This window comes from Pseudoliparis swirei, chromosome 9 (assembly GCF_029220125.1).
Source record: "Pseudoliparis swirei isolate HS2019 ecotype Mariana Trench chromosome 9, NWPU_hadal_v1, whole genome shotgun sequence".
In the NCBI taxonomy this organism is placed as follows: domain Eukaryota; kingdom Metazoa; phylum Chordata; class Actinopteri; order Perciformes; family Liparidae; genus Pseudoliparis; species Pseudoliparis swirei.
The window spans coordinates 20,087,780-20,108,102 of NC_079396.1; the positions used below are offsets into that span (position 1 = coordinate 20,087,780).

The 20,323-nt window shown below is 41.5% G+C and overlaps 1 protein-coding gene across 2 annotated transcripts; it reads right to left on the reverse strand.

Moving 5' to 3' along the window:
• Window positions 1–1,323: 1,323 nt before the first annotated feature.
• dnmt3ba (DNA (cytosine-5-)-methyltransferase 3 beta, duplicate a) lies at window positions 1,324–16,645 on the reverse strand. 2 transcript variants are annotated; one of them, XM_056423169.1, is made up of 26 exons: window positions 16,619–16,645; window positions 14,598–14,732; window positions 14,228–14,373; window positions 13,756–13,927; window positions 11,903–13,647; window positions 11,678–11,801; window positions 11,454–11,513; window positions 11,213–11,256; window positions 10,817–10,966; window positions 9,575–9,637; window positions 9,307–9,456; window positions 9,111–9,218; window positions 8,166–8,295; window positions 7,768–7,884; window positions 7,579–7,623; window positions 7,418–7,497; window positions 7,161–7,273; window positions 6,783–6,966; window positions 5,953–6,037; window positions 5,603–5,748; window positions 5,427–5,517; window positions 5,142–5,290; window positions 4,954–5,039; window positions 4,788–4,857; window positions 4,465–4,583; window positions 1,324–4,354 (listed from the first exon to the last, which is right to left on the reverse strand). In XM_056423169.1, the coding sequence occupies exons 2-26, from the start codon at window positions 14,719–14,721 to the stop codon at window positions 4,204–4,206; spliced, it is 4,452 nt and encodes a 1,483-aa protein (XP_056279144.1). In that variant the 5' UTR covers window positions 14,722–14,732; window positions 16,619–16,645; the 3' UTR covers window positions 1,324–4,203. The 2 variants fall into 2 exon arrangements, with proteins under 2 accessions (XP_056279144.1, XP_056279145.1); XM_056423170.1 differs by lacking the exon at window positions 10,817–10,966.
• Window positions 16,646–20,323: the final 3,678 nt, after the last annotated feature.

A 20,323-nucleotide genomic window follows, 5' to 3' on the forward strand; every position in this document is an offset into this window, starting at 1 on the left:
ATGGAAATTCATAATGTATAAGTAAAATAGCAACTGTACTGATTTGTATGTCATGTTTTTACATCATGATCTTGATGATGAAATTAATGTTACAATAGCACAGAAAATGAAGCCACGTCTGTCATTTCCAGGTTTGTGGAGCCCATCGACCGGACGGGCTACAAACAGCGGAGCTCTGCTCCTCCTCGTGTGCCTCCAGCAGACTGCGCTGTCGAGCAGCTGGAACAGCAGACGCTTTCCGACTCTGAGATCAGTAAAAACCAGACGGCAGAAACATCCGCAGAGACAGAGGTCAAGCAGCTGTCCTTTGCGGAGGTGATGCGACTGGTTCAGGAGGGAAAGGAAGTGCCCGGAGCAACACAACTTGACATAAAGCCAACGAACCAGAGTCCCACTCCTTCTCACATGGAAAGGAGACTGAAACCCTGGGAAATATCATCGGTTTCAAAGTGACCTTTTACTGTCAAATACGAATATATATATGTTAATAAAGACTATGAAAAATTCAAACTTTGACATGTTATCATTGACGGAGGTTTGAAAAGTAAAACAGGAACAAGTGCTGACAAATAATTGGATGAGCAGAACACGTTTAAAACACTGGCAGTCAAAATGAGGAGCATCCTTATCTGTGAGAATGAAACCCACATTGTTCAGTTTATCTTCAATTGTGCTCCTCCTTTGTCACTTGGATTATAGTGGAGACGTAAAGTTTGATAAGCTTCCAGTAGCGGAATGTAAAGTACATTTACTCAAGTACTGCATTAAAGTAACTCGTTGAGCTATTTCTACTTCACTCTTGTACTCAACATCTCGAAAGCAAATAGTGGTTTTTTTTTACTACATACATTCATAAACTGTTACTTAGTTATTAGCAGATACCTTTTTTTGAACTACTAAATTAGGTTATTCTTATAGATTAAAGAGTAACTATGCCCATTTTTCTAAATTCATATGTTACCCTTATGGTCTAAGACAGTCCAAAAATATTACTAAACATGAACTCCCAAATCCTAAAACTAGAGTGCAAAGAATATGAATATTTCTTCCACCAATGCAAGCTGCTACAAATGTACAGTTGTTTATCTCAATAAAATAGTAAAAAAAAATATATATATAAGCCCTGGAGGTGGGACCGATGTTATTGTGACAGGAGGTCCACATAGAGCCTCAGATTCTCTTCCACTTCATCCCAGAAGTATGCACTGCAGCTGTGTGGAACACAATGTTGACCCAGTGTGGTGAAGTAAAGGAGCTTTTTGCCGTAACTTGTTATACAGTCTATGGTCGTATAAAACATTTGAAATAAAGAAGCAGAAAATATGCAGCTCAGATTTTATTTCCATCAACATTCAGGTGAATTTAAGTTCCTAATTATCTTCATTAAGTTGGACTAATCTACATGAATATAATGATTCCTATTTATAATTCTTTCACAAAGAGGGTGCAGGGCACTTGATCCTAAATCTATGTATCTAATTAGTCACCTCAAAGCAAAAAAACAAGTCAAAATGAAAAAAAGAGAAATGTCTTCAACTATCAATTATGTCTTGAGTATAATATCACAAAGGCCATTTTCTTTTCACCAAGAAAAAGGGCTTTACATCGCACTCCTCTACATGACTTTGACATTTCATTGGAACAAATAAACATTCAACACAACAACTTACACGAAAAAAAAAATCTGTGTTATCTGCGGCCAATAAAATGCAAAAACGACAAAACCCAACTGTACATGCACAGTTAGCACAGTTAGCGTAGCACCATCAGGAATCAACAGTCCGAAAACGAACAAGCAGTGAGGGGACGGTGTCGAGCGCATCCCAGGCGGTCTGTCCGTCATACATGTGTGTGTGTAACTGCACAACATGCAATGAACAGATGCAGTACAGGGAAACTTACAGTGATTCATACCGAAAAACAGCACCAAAATAATAACTTTCAGTCAGGATATCATGATCGATTTGAACAACAACAACAAACCACACAGGGGAGCGTCGAATCGTAACACCTGAATAACACTGTCAATGTTTTAAGAGAATTTAAAAGCTGTAGAAAGATCAATAATAAGAAATCCAAAGTAGGGATATGACATTTATGCCAACGAATGGTTCATGTCTCACTGAGATTGAAAGGACCACAGTGGATTCTGTAGTTAACAAAACGCGTTACAAAGTTCTTACTGTGATTATAGCGGTAAATACCGAAAACATTCGTTACTGGTTAATCTGCCGATTGATTTCTTGAATAATCGATAAATGTTTTGGCTGATAAAACATCAGAAGGCTGCACATCACACGGCAAATGTCTTGTTTTTGTATTAGGACCAAAAATGACAATAAATTGAATAATTATCATTCCGAAGGATATTTAGTCCTAATAGTTTAATAATGGTTTAGTTTATGGAAATGTCAAAAACTACAGAATAAAGAGTTTAACAAGACAAAGAGAAAGGTGAAGGAAGCCCCAGTCGGAGCAGACGGTGATGAAGCACCAAGCAGGGAGTCGGGATCCACAGGAGGGCAAACTGTTTCCACCAAGTTCAAGGCTTGCTGCTTTGTTTAAAGCCATTTTGGTTACTTTATGCTGGTTTCTAATCTTTTTCCCCCCATAATTTCTCTTTTTAAAATATTTTTATTTGATTGTTTCTTTTTCAGTATTTTTTCTTTGTATTATAATTCATTTATTTTATAAATATTTTACTTCTTATTTATTTTGTTAAATTAAATTTGTACAGTTCTTCCTCTTCATTGGGGCTTTTTGTTCACATTGCTACCAAAAGATAATTATTACTGTATATATCGTTGAAATAACTTGTAATTAGTATCTTGTTCTTCCAGTATACACTGAGATAACCTGAGGAAGATACGTCTTGATCTTTTCTCCATGAAAGGATAATAAAAGGTCTTAAACGTTGGTCTTTAAACAAAGCAGCGGGCGTTGGCCTCTGAATATATTTGGCCTTTTTTGGAGGAAATGTTTAAAATCATCACTATGATCCTTTACTGCAAGTTACACGTCTACTACGTCTCATTTAAGTCAGACCTCTGCAGTCTTGTCCTTATTACAGTATTATTGAAGACACTCAAGTAGAAATATTAATACTCAAAATTGGTTGCTCTCAAAGAAGTAAGCAGAACATATTTTTGGTATAAATAGCAGATCTTAAAAAAGATACAACGTTAGCACCGATGCAAAATGAGGTAATTTTGGGCAAAATCACAGGTGCACTGAGGCGAGGTGAATGTAATTTCAATATAAACGGGTTAAAAAGCAAATTTAAAAATTGTCTATTAAAAACAAAACAATTCTCCTGAGCTAATGATGAACATGATAAGATCAGACTCAAAATCCCTGGTTAGATTATGCAATAAAACAAACATTACAGATCACACCGACATATTTCCTATTAAATTAAAAACAAGATAAGAAAGTGTTACTACAGATGTTTAACCAGTAGCTCGGTGTTGAGGTAGAGACCTAAAGCCTGAACCACGAAGCGAGTTCAACGGCTCTCTTTGTAGAAATATTAGGAACAACGTCCAAATATGAAGACATTTTGTCCAATGATGACAAACAACTATGAATAGATTATTGAGTTTAAATGAGTTAAAGTAAAGCGCTGCCAAAGCCGAGATTAATCATAATTATTAATGGCAACTGTCATGGTTTGCAAAGTGATTCTACTGATCTATAAGATGTCTCTCTTGCAACTTTATTGATTGTTGCAAATTCAGCGGTTCATGTCAGGATCCTGTAGGAGTCATGTTATTTTCCCTAGCTGATTGGTCAGTTATGGAGCTGTTGGCAGGTTACCATAGTGATTTACCCCAAAAAGAAAAGAACCAGCTTTGTGATGCTGAGTCCCTGAACTAAAGATAGCTGGGTCACCGTCTGATCTCGCTTCGTCATTCAGGCCAATGTTCCGGGCAAAATTATTGTTTGATCACAGCACCATCATTTATCAAAGGAAACCTGGGAGAGAAAAAATAACTCAAAAGAGTCAGTGCCTGCTGCTGATAGTGGATCATGGATGACTGACAATTCACAGGATTAACGGAGCCCGTGAGTAAACACTACACATCAAAATAGTAGATTCTAAAGTAAATTCCTAACATTATGTAAAAAGCCTGGAGAGTTTGAACGCGCTAGTGATGCGGGGCGGGGGATAATAAGGCAGTAGGTTTACCGCTGCTGCTCTGTTCACAGTCGCTCTTCACATTCAAAGTAATCCTTCAGCGGGGCGAAGAGGTGACGGATAACAGGGACGCTCCAGGAGCGACCCAGGACTCTCTGCCTCTGCGAGCGGCCCATGTTGTTCACGTCTGTGTAGTGTTTGGGGAAGCCAAAGATCCTAAAAGAGGTGATCAGATTAAAAATGTTACAAGACAAAAATATCAACTCATCGAATATGTCAAACCCCGAGGTGGCCTACGATAAATACATGTAGTCCAAAAGGCTTACTGTTCCATCTCGGTGCACCACAGGTAGTCCTCTTTGCCGTTCATGGTGACGGGAAGTGGGCCCATCTTCCCCTGTCTTATAGAGTTAGACTTTGTTGTGATGGTTCGGACTTTTTCAAACTGCAGGAAGAGGCGACGTATCAGAATCAGGTTGTTTTCTACAGGGTTCACCAACTTAAATGTGAGACATTTGAAGACCTTTTTTAATAGCCCACAGAATGCAATTTAAGACCTGCAGATACCCTGGTTATATTATTCAACAACCACATAACTCATTTAGTCAGCTTATCATCTATTTTACACACAGCAAAATAAATGTTCTACCAATGCCTTGCGTCCGCCTTCCAAACAATCCTGGAGGCCCACCTTGTCATCGATAGACGTAGTGAGAGGTCTAAAGAGAAACGCAGACAGGTAAACTAAACATTTATGTTTTACAGTGTGAGAATGTGCTTGAAGAAAGGGCATATGAATGTGTATTATTGTGTACCTGTTCATGCCAGGGAGGTTTCCCCAAAAGTAGCGTGCTCTGTGAGCAGGACTAACTTTTACTGCATCGATCAAAATTGGATTACACTAGAAAAAAAGGGAAAAGGGAAATAATGAACAATAAAACTCACGGAAGTCTGTTTCCATTGGGCTGAGAGGATACTTTCACCGGTTATCAAAAATAATCACCTCAAGGAACCTGCAGATATCTGATTTATCGTGGGCACTCATGAACACGACGTTCTCGAACAGCCAGAAGAAGGGACGGTTGTCGCCCTCCTTCGGCTTCAACATGGTCAAAAGACGGTAGAACTCGAAGAAGAGCCTTCCAGTGCCCTCTGCAGGACAAACACAGAGAGACAGAAGAACAGTGAATGTGTGTAGAGGAAGCTGAAACTGTACTCGTCCCAGGATTTCATCAGTAACTACAGTAGCTAAAGAAATGCCTTTCACAGAAGTTTGAAAGCTGCTTACCAAATAACCCTTTTCGAAGAGGGTTGACACAGGACAGGTCGTTACACGGGCTGCCTCCAATCAGAAGATCAAACGGACCCCATTCAGCCACCTGCAACAAATAACCACAGGGTTCAACTCCAGTTCCTCTTCGCGTGTTGTCTTTCGCCTCGGCCGTGACTCCGGCTCGTACTCACGTGTTTCCTCGTGATGGTACGAACGTCGTTGACGTATTCGATCTTTCCCTCGTGCTTGATCATCCCCACAGCGATTGAATCGTCACAAATCTCTGAAGCAATGTAGCGCTCAATCTTGAAGCCTAGGTCTTTGAGCACCAGGTAGCCTGTCGTGATGCAACAGTATAGGAGTTAATCATCAGGAAGAATACACGCCGTTTATTCAATAAACGCCATAGTCGTTCTCCTATTAGAATTGTACTTATTATTCAGGTAACTGTCTGACTGAAGCTTCCAAACACTCAAAAACATCACAGAGACTCGAGGAGTTTGTCTGAAAAACAAGAGTGACATATGACATGATAACTAACCCGTTGCAAGGCCGTCAAAAAGCGAGAGCACCCTGATTGGTCGACGCTGGTCAGCAGGGATGGAGGGGTATACTCTGTGAGGCTCCTGTGAGAAAGAAAACTACTTTCAGTTGCACTGCAGCAATTAGATAAATTATAGCATTCAGCAAGAGACAGTTGTAATGTACCTAACACGTGTTAAATCAGATGGACATTTATTATTGTGTCTGTGTAAAAGTGTTAAGAAAGGAAGATTTGTCATGAGAAATATGAGAACTCTGGACAAGGACAAAACCTACAAACCAAAATAAATGCCATTAGATTTTATGTCGAAATTATTAATCAATAATTGAAGGGGACAACATGTAGTGGCATTTATTTTGATAATCGAGTAATTGTTACTCATTTATTAAACAGACACATCTAATATTCTCTTTTTAGGCTGTTTCACCCTCAGAACCTGTGATTCTTATAAGTTACGGTTTACAGTGTTTTATGAACCAAAGCAATTCATTTTGAAAATAATCAGCAGATTAATTGATAATGAAAATCAGGGACGCAAACGTAAACGGGCAACAGAACATTGACCGGATAAAAACCCAGAATTCAAAACAGCAAAATTCCCTGAAAGATTACAAGTATGTTTCACTCAAATACACAACTCAACACGACTTTGTGACGTAGAGAGTAGAATAGCTGTGGAACAGAACCAACAGCTTCAGTGAAGAACACATGTTTTTGTTTGGTTCTTGAATTAATATTACTTTGCGGACATTGTCTGTCCTCCACCGTCAAACAAGCCAACATTTGAACTTGAAATGTGCTCTGAGAGAATAGCGTGTGGTACGTACGAACGCCATGGCGCTGTTGTTGGCAAAGAAGTCCTGAACCTTGACGCTCCAGTCGGGTCTGAGTTTGAGGTTTCCGTCGCACTGTGACGGCTTGCACATGTAGCAGCTCCACGGATCCACATCTCTCAGCGTGTCAAAGGTTCCCGGGCCCACCAGGATTTCCACGCAGTCCTTACAGAAACATCTGGGACAGACAGAGAAGACCCATAAACGTCAATGTGAATATTATATATCTACAAAATAAATGGGGCAGACGGCATGAGCGTCTGAATGGAGGCAACAAAGAGTGACCAAACGTCATGACAATATTTAATCCAACCTATATACGGTTACAGGGATGGACAGTGGTCACCACTATAACACCTGCACCGCGTTTACCTGCAGCAGCTGGGGTTGCCACACAGAATGACCTCTGAGCCGGCGCAGCACACGGTGCAATACGACTGGTAGCCGTCTTCATCGTAGCGATACAGCGTCTCTGAGAAGTTCACCTGCAAACGGGGACATGGCGGTTGTTCAGCATTTGGGACGTTAATCGTGTTTCAGATGCGGAGACCTTCACTACCTGGGCTGGAATGGATCAGATGAAGTAGACGCAAGACAAGTAGAGCTAGATTGTTGGATTATAAGATTACCTTGCATTTCAGACAAAGACCACCTTCAAACAACGGGTGGCGCACTTCAATCTGAGTTGATCCACAAGCCAAACAAAAATCTGGAAAAACATTTAAAAAATGAAGTATATTTATATCAAAGACAATCACATACTGCTTAAATTCGCTGAGACAAAGCGTACCTTCGATATGCTTTCCTTTTTCTTTGACCTTTTCTCTTATCAATTCTGTAAAATAAAATGTTTAAAAACAAATCACAAATACGGAAAATGTAACGAGGACGCAACATAAACGCCATGACTGAATCTAGTAGGTGATTTTTCTTTCACAAGTCTTTGTCGTCATGTTTTGCGGATCAAAATAACACGTACCTCTGTTGTAGATGATGACGGGTGCGGCCACCTTATTTTTAAAAATATATTTCCTTTTTGCTGGAGGCGGGTTGTCAGACATTGTAGAGTCAGAAGAATCTTGATGTACAGCAGCGTCTTGAAAACAAACACACGATGCAACCAAGAGTCAATCAAAATGTCATGAAAGAAACAGTTGTTTTAAAAGGGCGGGAAAAAGTATTCGAAGTGGAACTGTGAAGAAAAACCGAGAGACGTCTACAAACTGACTTTAGGAGACCAAACATGACGACTAATTTGCGGCTTATTTCTGAAACAATAATACATAAAGCAACACTGTCTGAACCAGTGTAGTCTCTGAGGCTTTCTGTAAATCCAGTCATTCATAAATAAGTGAATGTTTATAACTGTACACATACCAGGAGGTCCAAATCCTTCAGGTCCGGAAGGCAGAAATCCTCCAGAAGCCCAGTCCAGCATCAGCTTCAGCTCTTCTTCTTTGTTCGCTTCCGCTTCAGCAAAAGACTTCGCACATCGCTCACCTGCCAACTGACAAGTACAAAAATTCCTGAGTTAGCACACTCAACAAGTTGCACGTAACATCTTAAGTGTTTGCAAAATGAGACATTGTTACTATTGAGAGAGCAAAATGGCCACTCAGCTGTTTGAAATCAGATTATGTTTTTAATAATCTATTCCCACAAGCTGTTTTAAGAAGTTTTCCGTTTGGTCCTAACCAGTAAACCTTCTGATTGCATCACATTTAAAGTAATTAAATAAATAGCTGCCATAGACATCTCTGTTAGTTGTCACTTGTTTGATAAAGCTGCATAATAACATAATAGTTATAGTTTGATAAGAAGTCATGAATATACATGTTTTTTTAAATAGATGGAAACAGATGAAATAAGTGGAATGGTATTGAATATGTTGTAAAGTTTCAAATAGTAAATAAAAATAACTCATACATCTGTTATCCATTATACTAAACTCCTCTTTTTTAAACTGATTAAACCCACTAAAGACAGGAGACTTTGTGAGTGGATTTGGTAATTGTTTTACCACAATAACAAAGACACAATTTGAAATGTGACCACTCTATGATATGAATGACATGAGAACTGACTTCACCCTGTCTGCCACTAGTTGACCAAAAGTAGAGTAGATACGCACAACACTACAGGCCCAATCACAGGTCAATTAGTCGTAGTTTCCTGAGTTTGAACCAATGTTGATGTGATGCAACATTGTGTAACATACTAACAGGTTACAGGAGGATGAGCACAGCAAATATATCAGACTTCAATCTGTTTTAAAACACAAGATGTGGCAGAAATCGTTTAAGACACATTTTGGTGTCTTACCTCAAGGATCTGGAAGATGGCTTCCTTGTAGACGGGCAAGCTGGCATAGGAATTTTTGCAGAAGCACTTAGTGAAGGTCCTAAATGTCAACAGACTCTCCGTATAGATCTGGAACAGAACCAGATGTGGATGTTAAAGTCGATTCAACACATGTGAAGTGTTGCCGCAGCTCGAGCACATTTACTGCTCCGCTTACCTCTGAGAACATCCCGTCTCCGAACCACTCCACCCTGCGCATCCCATGGGGAGCTGACTTGGTTTTCCACGCCATCACCATTCCAGGCCACCAAGAAAAGCCTTTCACTTTCCCCCACACCAGCTCCCCTGTTGGGAACCCTTTGCCATCCTGCAGATGTAAAAAAAACAACAGATTATTTAGAATTACAATGCAATAACCTAACAGATATTTTCGGCAGGGTGAGGACAACTGCATTGTGGGCTTTCTCTTGTAACTGTTTTATTACCTGGTAGGCCTGTGTCCGTCGTCCTTTCTGTGTGGGTTTATTGAAGGGGGATGCCTCTTCTGGCTGAGAATCAAACACATTTAAAACAGAGTCAAATATTTTACCCAAAGAGGCCCACCTGGACGCTTTTTTGTCTTTTTAGGGGGTGCCGGGGCATATTTAGGGGGAGATAGCAGGTCAACAGTATCTGCCACATCGATGTGGTATACGTCACCTGAAAGCTGGGAACTTGAAGTTGAATTTGAGATGTCGCTTAGGAGTGTGTGTCACGTTATCATAAACCAGGAAGTGTAAAAAGGTCGTGGAACAGAAGTATATGATGGCCATCCAATGCATTAAGTCTTATAAATCGTGGTGATTGTGATGGCGATACCATTACTTACAATTGCAGATTCATGAAATGTAGACATTTTGTTACCACTCAAGAGTTCATACAAATATCAAAAATACCACCAAAATACCACATTACGACACCAAGGCCTTGAGGAACACCATAGAAACATTAATGTTGTGATTTGGTATAAAAAACGTTTGGCATTTTGGGTTTGCGGTTTTTGCCAATTGGAAGGCAGGCTCCTCGGATATTCAGGAGGTGAGGTCTACGGACCCCTTCGAAAATTGCCTTGCCAGTTGTCCTTCACCAAATGTTTGCCTAACTTTGGAGCGTTGGGGTGGGTGAGGGTTGGATTCATCATGTGGTCTAGTTTCATATGATACCGGTATCTGCACTTGCTTCAAAACTGAGGCAGCTACGACCTCCTGAAGGATAGCAGGTCGACCGGCCATCCCGCAACATGACTGCTGCAGTTAATGGTCAGAAGTTCAAAATGCACCACCACATAATGACATCATTGTTTTTGATATTTCATTTTAGGTGACATGGAGGAAAGAAGCAAGGTAGCTCTGCATCAATGTTAATATATGAACATTTGCTTTGTTCACAGCAGCATCATATACTGACATATAGTGAGTAAACGGGTCAAATCCAATAACAGACGAGGAGAAAACCTCCAGTGTCTGTGATGTCTGTCATCGCACAGAACAGGTGTGGGATGTGTGTGATTTGATGTTAATTGTAATATAACATGTAACAATGAATGCATCTATGTGTATTTTAAGGTTCCCTGTTGTAATCATGAAATCAGATGCTAATGTCTTTCTTTTGTTCTAATGGCATTTCAGCCGGCAGAGAGGCCAGTCATGGCCCAGTGGTATTCTGGTAGTATACTTGAGTACACCTACCACCTCCTCTCGGGACTCCAGACCCTTTTTGCTGTCCTTATCAACACCTTCGGGGATGGACCGGGTGCTATCACCAGCCTGAAACACTGTACGGGCCTGTGGCTTCTGGCGCAAGATGTTCTCCCGGCCATAACCTCCCCTAACATCCATCTGAGAGACAACACACTCTAATTACACATTCAAATATCATGCTCATGCAATTGTACACTAAAACACACACACACACTTTCATAGATGGAGGTCCATAAGGAGGTCAGTAAAGAGCAAATGGATGGTTAGTATAAGAGGGGAAAAATGCCAGGTATGATGCAGCAAAAATACATGTTTCTGTGTTGTCCCTGTTTTTCATTACAGATCCAGCTTGTATAACCCTGTTCTCTTCTAAAAATGTGTTACCTCGTTCCACTTGGCGCCATTCTTTACAGTTGTAGAGGCTTTTTCTACGGAGGGAAATAGAAAGTATTTTAGAGTGTTTTTTGTGTTGAGTTCATTCCAAAATGTCCATCTGCATTCTGACATGTTAATAATACTGGAAATCTGAAGGATTACAGAATCCTGAACCTGATACCTCCATTACAAAAGACAAAAAAAATAAAAAGACTTGTCACAATGCTACGGTGGGTTTTCCTTTACTTACGATGTATCTTTGTGAGGCGGACTTCACAATGCTTCACTGACGCATTAAGGCCGTTCAGGTCTAGAGAATCAGATCGAAATGTTAACGACATGTGGGATCGACTGCATTGACATGTTAGCATGCAAAATCATTGTCATCATTCCATGATAAGTTGATTATTTATAGAATTTGAATCAAGTTAGATGCACATTTCCCTTCACCTGATGGAATAGTTGTCATCTTACCTTCAGTGTGAGCTGGAGAGGCTTTGGTGCTGGTGTGGTGAGAGAGAACGCTGTCAGACACGAGGTCACAATCGCTCTCTGACTCATTCCCAGACAACACTGCAGCATCTTTATTCTCCAGGGCCTGCGGCAGCAAATGCAGCGAGAGCACAGAATTAGTTATAATAAAGATGTGAAAACTAAACACAGACTAAAGAAGTGGATACAGCTCCCCAATTTACACACCTGAGTAAAAACCTGCTGAGCCTCTAGGGGGGGGCAGGGAAGAGACAACAGGGTCAGGACAAGCTTTCTGAAGATTGATGGCGGATTGAGGTCCTTCAGTACGCGAGCCCAGTGTTTCTCCAGTGAAATCCCTTCTGAGTTGTCTTTTGCTCCCTCCTCATTGTCTTTTGCTCCCTCCTCAGCTTGCTGATACTCGAGGAATTCGCTTGTGAGTCGTTTGACCTCCTCGGGGGAGGTGCAGATTCCCAGCCTGGTCCCAAGCTCCTCGACCACTTTCCCAGTCACCTTCTCTGTGCTCTGGGGGTTCAGCAGCTGACCTATGCTACGTAGCAACTCATCACTTAGCGGCAGCTTCTTTGCAATGCAACCTGTCAGTGCGATGTAGAAAGACAACAACTCCTCTTTTGACAGTGGCAGTGCATCTGTAGCCGCAGACTCATGACGGAAGTCTTCCAGAGTTTTCCCACCCAGACTGAGCTCGGGGCTCGACAGGTGGTATTTATTCTTCTTGAGGATTTGGGCATCGCGTTCTTTGAGGTAGTGAGCAGCAGCTTTAGGTTGAAGGAAGAAGGAGATGTAGGTGGACAGCAGGCGACTTCCCTCTTCTAGGATTAGCGGCATATCACCTCGGGCAGCTCCCTCCTGGGTCTGCAAATGCCTTTGGAAACTCTGCAGAGGCTTCAAGGCCTGCTCCAGGAACATAAATGTCCCCCTGACTTTGGGATCCTGCAGCTGTGAGCAGATTAAATTGGCTTCCTGATCGCTCTTGTCGCAAGACTTGAAGTAAACGATGAGATCTGTCCATAGCTCCAAGATTTTTGTGACCAACAGGCAGAATTTAAGGCAGCTGGTGAAGAGATGAAATGATGGACTATCTGCACTGGTTTCTGAGCCAAAAAGAGCGTTGAGGTTGTCATTCTTGGTCGCGCAGGAGGAGTAGTGAGCATGGATGTCTACAATCAACTCCTGAGCCTGAATTGAGAGCGTCTTAATCCCAGCATGGCAGGCAGCATCAGCGATGGCATATATCCCTCCTAAGGCTACGATGTTCGGGTTAAGTTTCCTGAGCTGCGAGCAGATCTGCTCTGAGGCCGCACCATTACCATCACAATAAACAGCGGCAAGATTATCTGTTTGTAACGCAAATTTCTTCAAGGTCTCCACCACCGCTGCCGCTGCCGCTTGATCTTCTGCGCCCTCCTCTGACTGAATAGCATCCAGAAATTGGATGCAGTGCCTGGAGGTTTTGACATCAAAAAACCCAACGAGGACCACAGAGACAGTGTCGTCTTTTCCCAGCGAACAGCCTCCATAAATGTAGACACAGTACGGAGTGTGTTGGCAAACAGATGTGATGTCGCCGGGATACTGCAATCCCAGTTTACTTCCTGCAAAATCCCGAGAGTCGTGTTCACCTTCAGCGGGGCCAGTGTAGCAGTGCTTGTGAATAAACCGGATGGCTGCGTCGCTACAGGGCAGCGGTTCAGAGCGAGCGCTTTTCGGGACAACATCGTCGTGCACTCGAGCCCTTTTCATGTGTTTGATCGTGCTCGCGTGTCGCTTGAGTTCAATGAGGCCTTTCCTAAATGTCTTGAGGTTTCTGTTGCAGAAGCGGCAGAAGGTGTATTCCTCTCCGAGAGCACTCGGGTCAGCCCAGACAGAGCTAGTCTTCCACTTTCCGGTGTACGGGAAAACGCTCTTGACGGTGCCCACGTCCTCCGTTTCTGAATCTAATTTAGATTTGTCTGAGAAGGTAGGAGAACAAAATTATTACGGCACAATTACTGTAAATCTGATGAACGAAACGCCCTTTATTATTTATTATTATGACAGTGAAAAAGATGTTACGTTACCGCTCTGTAATTTGTGAGGCCCCACAATAGAGCTGATGTCCTGGCCGCCCCGAGCTTTCACTGCGTCGTATCCCTTACTTTTCACATTTTCCCTGAAGAGAGCTTTGAACCACTTCAGGAGCTCAAAGTTCCTTTTGGAATTCCCTTTTATGAGCTCCTCCACTGGAAGAGCCTAAACCAAGACAAAGAAGACATGGCAACGTTTTGAAATTAATCTAACTTCCATATTGATTACCAAGAATATACTTTAACCTTTTGGAAAACACACGTCTTCTTGCTGAGGTAAAGATGATTAGTTCATTCCACTCTTGCATCTATACACTTAAAATAACACTAGAGAGAGCATGTGTCTAACCAAGCTCAGCATAACGACTCTACACAGTAGGAAAATGTGGCTCTGTCAAATGTAAACAAATGGGCCTCCCAGCACCTACCAGTTGTAATGCTACTCTACTGGAGAAAAAGTGCATACCTTTGTGATACCGCTCTTGCTCAAGGCGTCGTGCAGGAGACTGAAGTTGTGCTTACAGTCATCCTCACCTTGTGCGTCAAACTTCACCTTGGTAATGTCAACTGAGCCAGGAATAACCCAGTCCATAATCTGACAGTAACATGCACCTGTGGGATCATACACACAACACACATGAAGACAGCTCAGAAAGGGCTGTCTCTGCAAATTAATACTTTTTAATACTATTTTTCCAATAGTAGTGAGGATATTACGCCGAGCTGTGAGCAACCGTGACCATTCAACTCCAAACCAAAAAGATTCAGACACAAGTAACAGAAGGACTGCAGTACGGTTGTTTTGTATTGTATATCAGCCCATACTAATGATTCACCTGAACCAATCTCCCGCACATCTTTGAAGTTTGTCTTCAGCAGGGTGTTGATCCAGGTCAACAAATGAAAGCGGCTGCTTTTATCCTGGGAGGGGTCTGGAGACACAACCACTGCACTTGCCATTTTGCTGCTCTCTGAAAAAGGAAAATCACAACATACATTTACTGTTGGGAAGCTCTGGCTTAGGAGGTGTAGCTGGTGGTCCACTAATTGCAGCGTTGGCGATTTGATTCTGAATATTGCTGTTGACGGTGTCTGTTAAGGTCTCCATGTTTGGTTTTATCTTAAACAAGGCAATATAGCTACAATATTCTCTCACGATTTAGACAATTTCATATCTCAAATATAGCATGTTTTTTGGTATAATTAAAAAAAAGTATGATTCATATGAAAAAACACATGGTTTTGGATACCTTTGTGTGAATGAAATACGTGACAAATGAAAAGTACTGAGCATATTTTAATTTCATGTAAAACCTGCATTGGCATATACTTGTTATCATTTTACATTTTTTATTTGTGTATCACAATATAAAATATGATTCCATTGTAAGACAGTAAATTATTACCCTGCATAAATCACCATTAACTCTATTCACTTCCCCCAACTCTTTTTAGAACACTACCAGAAGGTTATAAGACCTTCATCATGTGGGGCCGTCAGTCCCTTTGCCATCCAAACCATAGCAGAGTGTAAAACTATGTGTTAATCTTTTGTGAGTTAAAATAAAACGAGATAAAACTGTATTTATCCCAAGTGTAATTGCTGTGCGCAACACAAAGAGTGCAATAAGAAAGAACAATAACATGTTATTTTGTATTGCATTTATGTTTAGTCTAAATGCCAAGAATGGGGATGCACTAAGTGGCACAGAGAGAAAAATACCTTATTTACATCATGAATTGGATAATCTTTTTGCCAATAATGTTAGTTGTAATAATATATTTACTTGCAATACAACTATTTGTTAAAGTGTTCCGTGACCATTCACCGCCATCATTGTGCAACTATATCATTCACAGAATACTGAATGAAATGCTCTGAGTTTTTCAGTGATGGATACTCTTCCCAATATTCAACATATAATGTTCATATTGTTATTCAACAGAAAAACATGTCTGTCAGAAATACCAAAGCTGCTGTTTACTCAGACTTCCAGGGGTGGGGCTTAGTGGTGAGACTGGGTCAGTGGGTGGTTCTACCCCCTTATTGTGTAATTGTGAAGGACACAAACTGGGTGCTTTCTATCAAATCATCTTAACATTTGGGTGTCTGGGTTGAATCTGACGTTTTCATCGAACTGATCTGCAGCATGGTGCTCCAGGACACTTGAGCCACGCTGCTGCTGCTGTTTCTCCTCCCCTTCCTCCTCAATGTATGGACCTCGTAAACGAAATCTCGCGTGGTCCATTTTTTTTAGTTGCCGCGAACGTCCCCCCAGTGTATAACTTACACTGACAAGGAAGCTCCAGCTTTAACACGAGAGAACCTGCTACTTTAGTTGCAGGGGTGGGAAAAAAACAACCACAACGCACCAAAAGTTACAATCAAGTCGACCGGCATGTTTATTTCTACAGTCAGTGTTCACATTACATGCGCGGTGCAGATGCTGCTGCCTGGTTTCACATCGGGGCAGGGAACTAGTTTAACGTTGAAACGTTGCGTTTAAAGCAAGTAGCTGAAAGTGATACGAGAAAGTAGTAACAACTGAGTGTCCGCGCATACGCACGTTATTACAGCAACCGGCACGATTAAACTAATTGAAGACAATTGGATTATGTATTAGGAAGTTAAAAACACCCCGGCTCTCGATCCAATATGCTGTCGCCGTGTTTTTATCAGTCGGTCTTTGTGTGGAGAGCCTGCAGAAGGTTGGATTTGCAACAAACCGGGGACAATAAAATCTGTATCAGGGCCATGGGCATATTCATCTGCAAACCGTCTCTATTGGAGAACGTTTCAGGAGAATATAATCGGCTGGCTGTGCATATATAAATTAGTGAGATCGGGGTATCTTACCTCGCTGGTTCCCTTATTGAAATAGATGTGTCTCCTTACTACTAGCTTCCCCCCTGGAGCACATTTTACGGTGGGCAGTTCGGCACTTGTGACGTCCGCATGAGCCGAGAAGAGCCATTGGACGAGCTGTGCGGGAGGCTGTCCCGTCCGCCGCCTGCACCAGTAATGTGGCGATAAAACTGCCCCGAGATTACGGAACCGATAGCCCTCGACGTCAGCGCAGCTCAATTGTTAGCACAGTGAACGTATTGCGCAGAAAAGACACATCTTGCCGAGATTCAGTTGGTCGGGAAAAAAAATGTCTGCTCACAAAGGCCAACTGAGTAAAAGAAACCCAGTTTATCTGTAACACCACCGAACCACGAACACCCATCACCCATCCACTCAATATTAACTCACGCTAATTAGTCAGTTAACAATTTGACAAAGCACCTAACTATATCTATTTTTATTAGGTCGAATAAAACGTTGACGTCCGTAACGTTGCTCGACATTAGCCTAATTTAGCGTTCACGATGTAGGTTAGGCCTTCGCCCTGACATCTTGAACTATGATTGTATAAAAGCGTCAGCGAAATTAAATTAAATGTTATATCCGTCTCATATTAATACAATGTAAATTGTGTACACACAGTGGCTGATATGGTGTGCCATCGTGCGAGTTATTACAAGAGTCGCGGGTTAAAGACGTGTTTTTTCGTAAAAAGGACGTAACGCTACTGTAACTTACGTGTTTCGGTTATAAAGTAACCAGAACATCCAAAGAACTTCGGGTGATATGGTCAACATTGAACCGCTGAATGGAAGTGAAAGACAAATGGGTTTCGCCTTTTGTAACGTTAAAGACACGTCGTGTTCACAAACACGCAGTAGTGGCAGCTGTGTTGCGACGCCTTTTGGTCATCTGGTCGTCGTCTCCTCCAGTCTGTGGCCACAACGTAGTGTTTTAACCGTGTAATGGCGCTGTGTGAGTCCAACAGTTGGACCGAGTAAAGCACTCAACGACCCTCACGGCGAAACGTTTTATTCGGTTTTAAGCAGTCGCATATCAAATAACTGATTGTGTTATCTAGTTAGACATTTTTCTCTTGGTGCCACTAGTTAGACAAGACAATCAGTTGACAAAAGAAAGGGTTGACTAAAAACCGGCGCGGCCAATATGGCGACTACTTTGGCCATTTTGTGAAAGGACACGAGTGAAGCCATTACACCCCTGGACCACCACGGTAGAGGCTGGACGAAATGTCGCCTCAGTGTCGGCCTCCAGACTTCCATTCGCCTACTTGTTTTAACTGTCAAGTGACGTTGTTTTTACTGTCAAGTAATGTTTTTACTGTCAGGTAAAGTTATCTTCAAATTTTTTTTGAATTGTGCTCTTTAGAAAATGATGATTTTATTATATCAATAAGCTGTGACTGCAACAAAACGAATATTGGCACACAGTTAGCAGCGTGTAGACATAAAAGAAGCCGTATTTTCAGCCCGACTTCTGAGCAAAAGCTGCTAAAACTCTAATGACAATATCAATGGATGACTTAGGTACTGCTTCAAAATAATTCAACGCAGATTTTAACTACAAGCCTAACCTGATCACAAATGTTTTATCAGAATCCTCCAAATATCAAAATGCGTAGTGAGTGGTAGGTATTTCATATTAAACATAAAGCCTTGTTAACGTACTAACGGAGACACTGTTAATAATATTCAGTGTATATTTTACATAAATACATACATTTTTCTGTAATGTGTTTTCACTGACAGACAGTAATCACTGATACTAATACATCTTCTATTAGATAATACCGACATCCAAAACAGTAGAAACTGGTCTATATGCTAACTTTTAGACACATAATGAGAGCTGACTATAAATAGATACACGTAGGCCTATAGGGAGTGAGGACGATTGGCATCTGAGCATGCCAGCCTTATATTGGTTTATTTTTGTTATGGCTTACATGGAAGATACAAAAATGTGGTTATTCATGTTCTTTACAGTTTCCCCGTTTCATGCAGGTCCCCCCTGAGTCGGTCTCTGTGGAGCATCACATTGGTTTCTCAATGTTTTTGTGACAGCAGAGCGCCTCGTGATGACACCATGAATGAAAGGCAGCTGCAGGAAACAATAGCAGAGACTCCCATGACTGGAAATGGAAACTGGATCTCAGTCGGCTGGTAGTCAGAGAGCCTCGGGCCGGGAGGTTTCGAAGACATACATGACTGCACATGTGCGTTCTCGTCTGAGGATGTCTTCATCCCACGGAAACAACCAGCGTAGGACCAGTATTTTAAATCAGACAAGGCACTAGTGGTCAGTGGGCGTATCACTGGGATATCATTAAAAATGCTCAAGAGACAGATTCGTCTTCAGTGAACTTTATTGCAAACTTTACGCACTCTGCCCCATTTACACTTTCACACAGGAAGTGTTTGTGTGTTTTCTCAGTCGATGCACACAGAGTCACTGTCCAAATTGCACACAGTTTCCGCTCAGTTACTACAGTACATCTTACTCGTATCCTGAACGTCTATGGTCCAACTGAAGCAACAAATATGACATCTTTACACACAGTTTTCTCAAAACATTTAATGGCTTATTCTGAAACCGTGATAAGATGTTCACAAATGTGCAGCACAAAATTATACCTCACAAACGTGTTCACCAGGAAACACTGCATGTGTTTAAATTTTCTGCCATTTGACATGAGACTCAGGGGTAAATGGGTCAACCTGCCCTGGTTCATCCTTTGTAACATAGTTTAATTAAAATTCATCAATACAAAGATGTCAGTATCTTTGTTTATGTTGATTGGCTGTAAACGATACTAGTATTTTTTATATCGGCGACTCTATGTTTTCACTATTAACCAAATGTTGTATTTAATTGCTGCTTGTAATAACATAAGATCATGGCTGCTTCCTTACACAAGGGACAATGAATCCATCATAACAGGGAGTCATTTTGGTGATTCATTTGTGTTTCCTTGTTACTGTGCAATAACTCCTTCGATCCAAGTTGACCAATTGAAATCAGTAACACAACTATAATGAGATATACAATATTGTACCAAGAGTCTAAGCAACATGTTGGGCCTTGGAATTTGATTTGCATGACTGAAATAAGTTCACGCTTTTTTCCGTAATTTTTGTGCAATCGAGAGGGTTGAGTACTGAGAATCACTGATGAGGTCCAGAGGTTAATGTGTGTGTCTGAATTTATGTTCATGCTCAGAATGAATGTAAGTGAATGGTTAGACGGGACTACAATGGCTGAACCTTGATGGCTGTGTGTCCATGGGGGGAAATGATGATCACGATATCCCAGTATTTATTGATGGATTGATACTGAGGTGTATGACCCTTGATGCGAGGAATGCTCTTAGTGTGAGATATATTGCTTTAATACGGTAAATTGTCCCTGACTGTCTTTTTATGATGTCATTATGAAGATAGCTCTGGGCTTTTGTGAACCATCTGTGGTGAGTGTAGTTTCTCTCTGGTGGTAGCCGACAGCAGGGTCACAGGGGTCAGGGTGGGCTTTGTTTGTCTCCCAATTCTCCACCAGCCCATCCTCCCAAAGAGCCCAGAAGGATGGGTAATCAAAAGCTTTACTTTTCTGTGGCTGACGTGGTGGTGTAATAGTGGAGAGCGTGCAAATATGTGTGTGTTCTTATGAAAAGCTAAAACAGATACGATGAGGTTGATA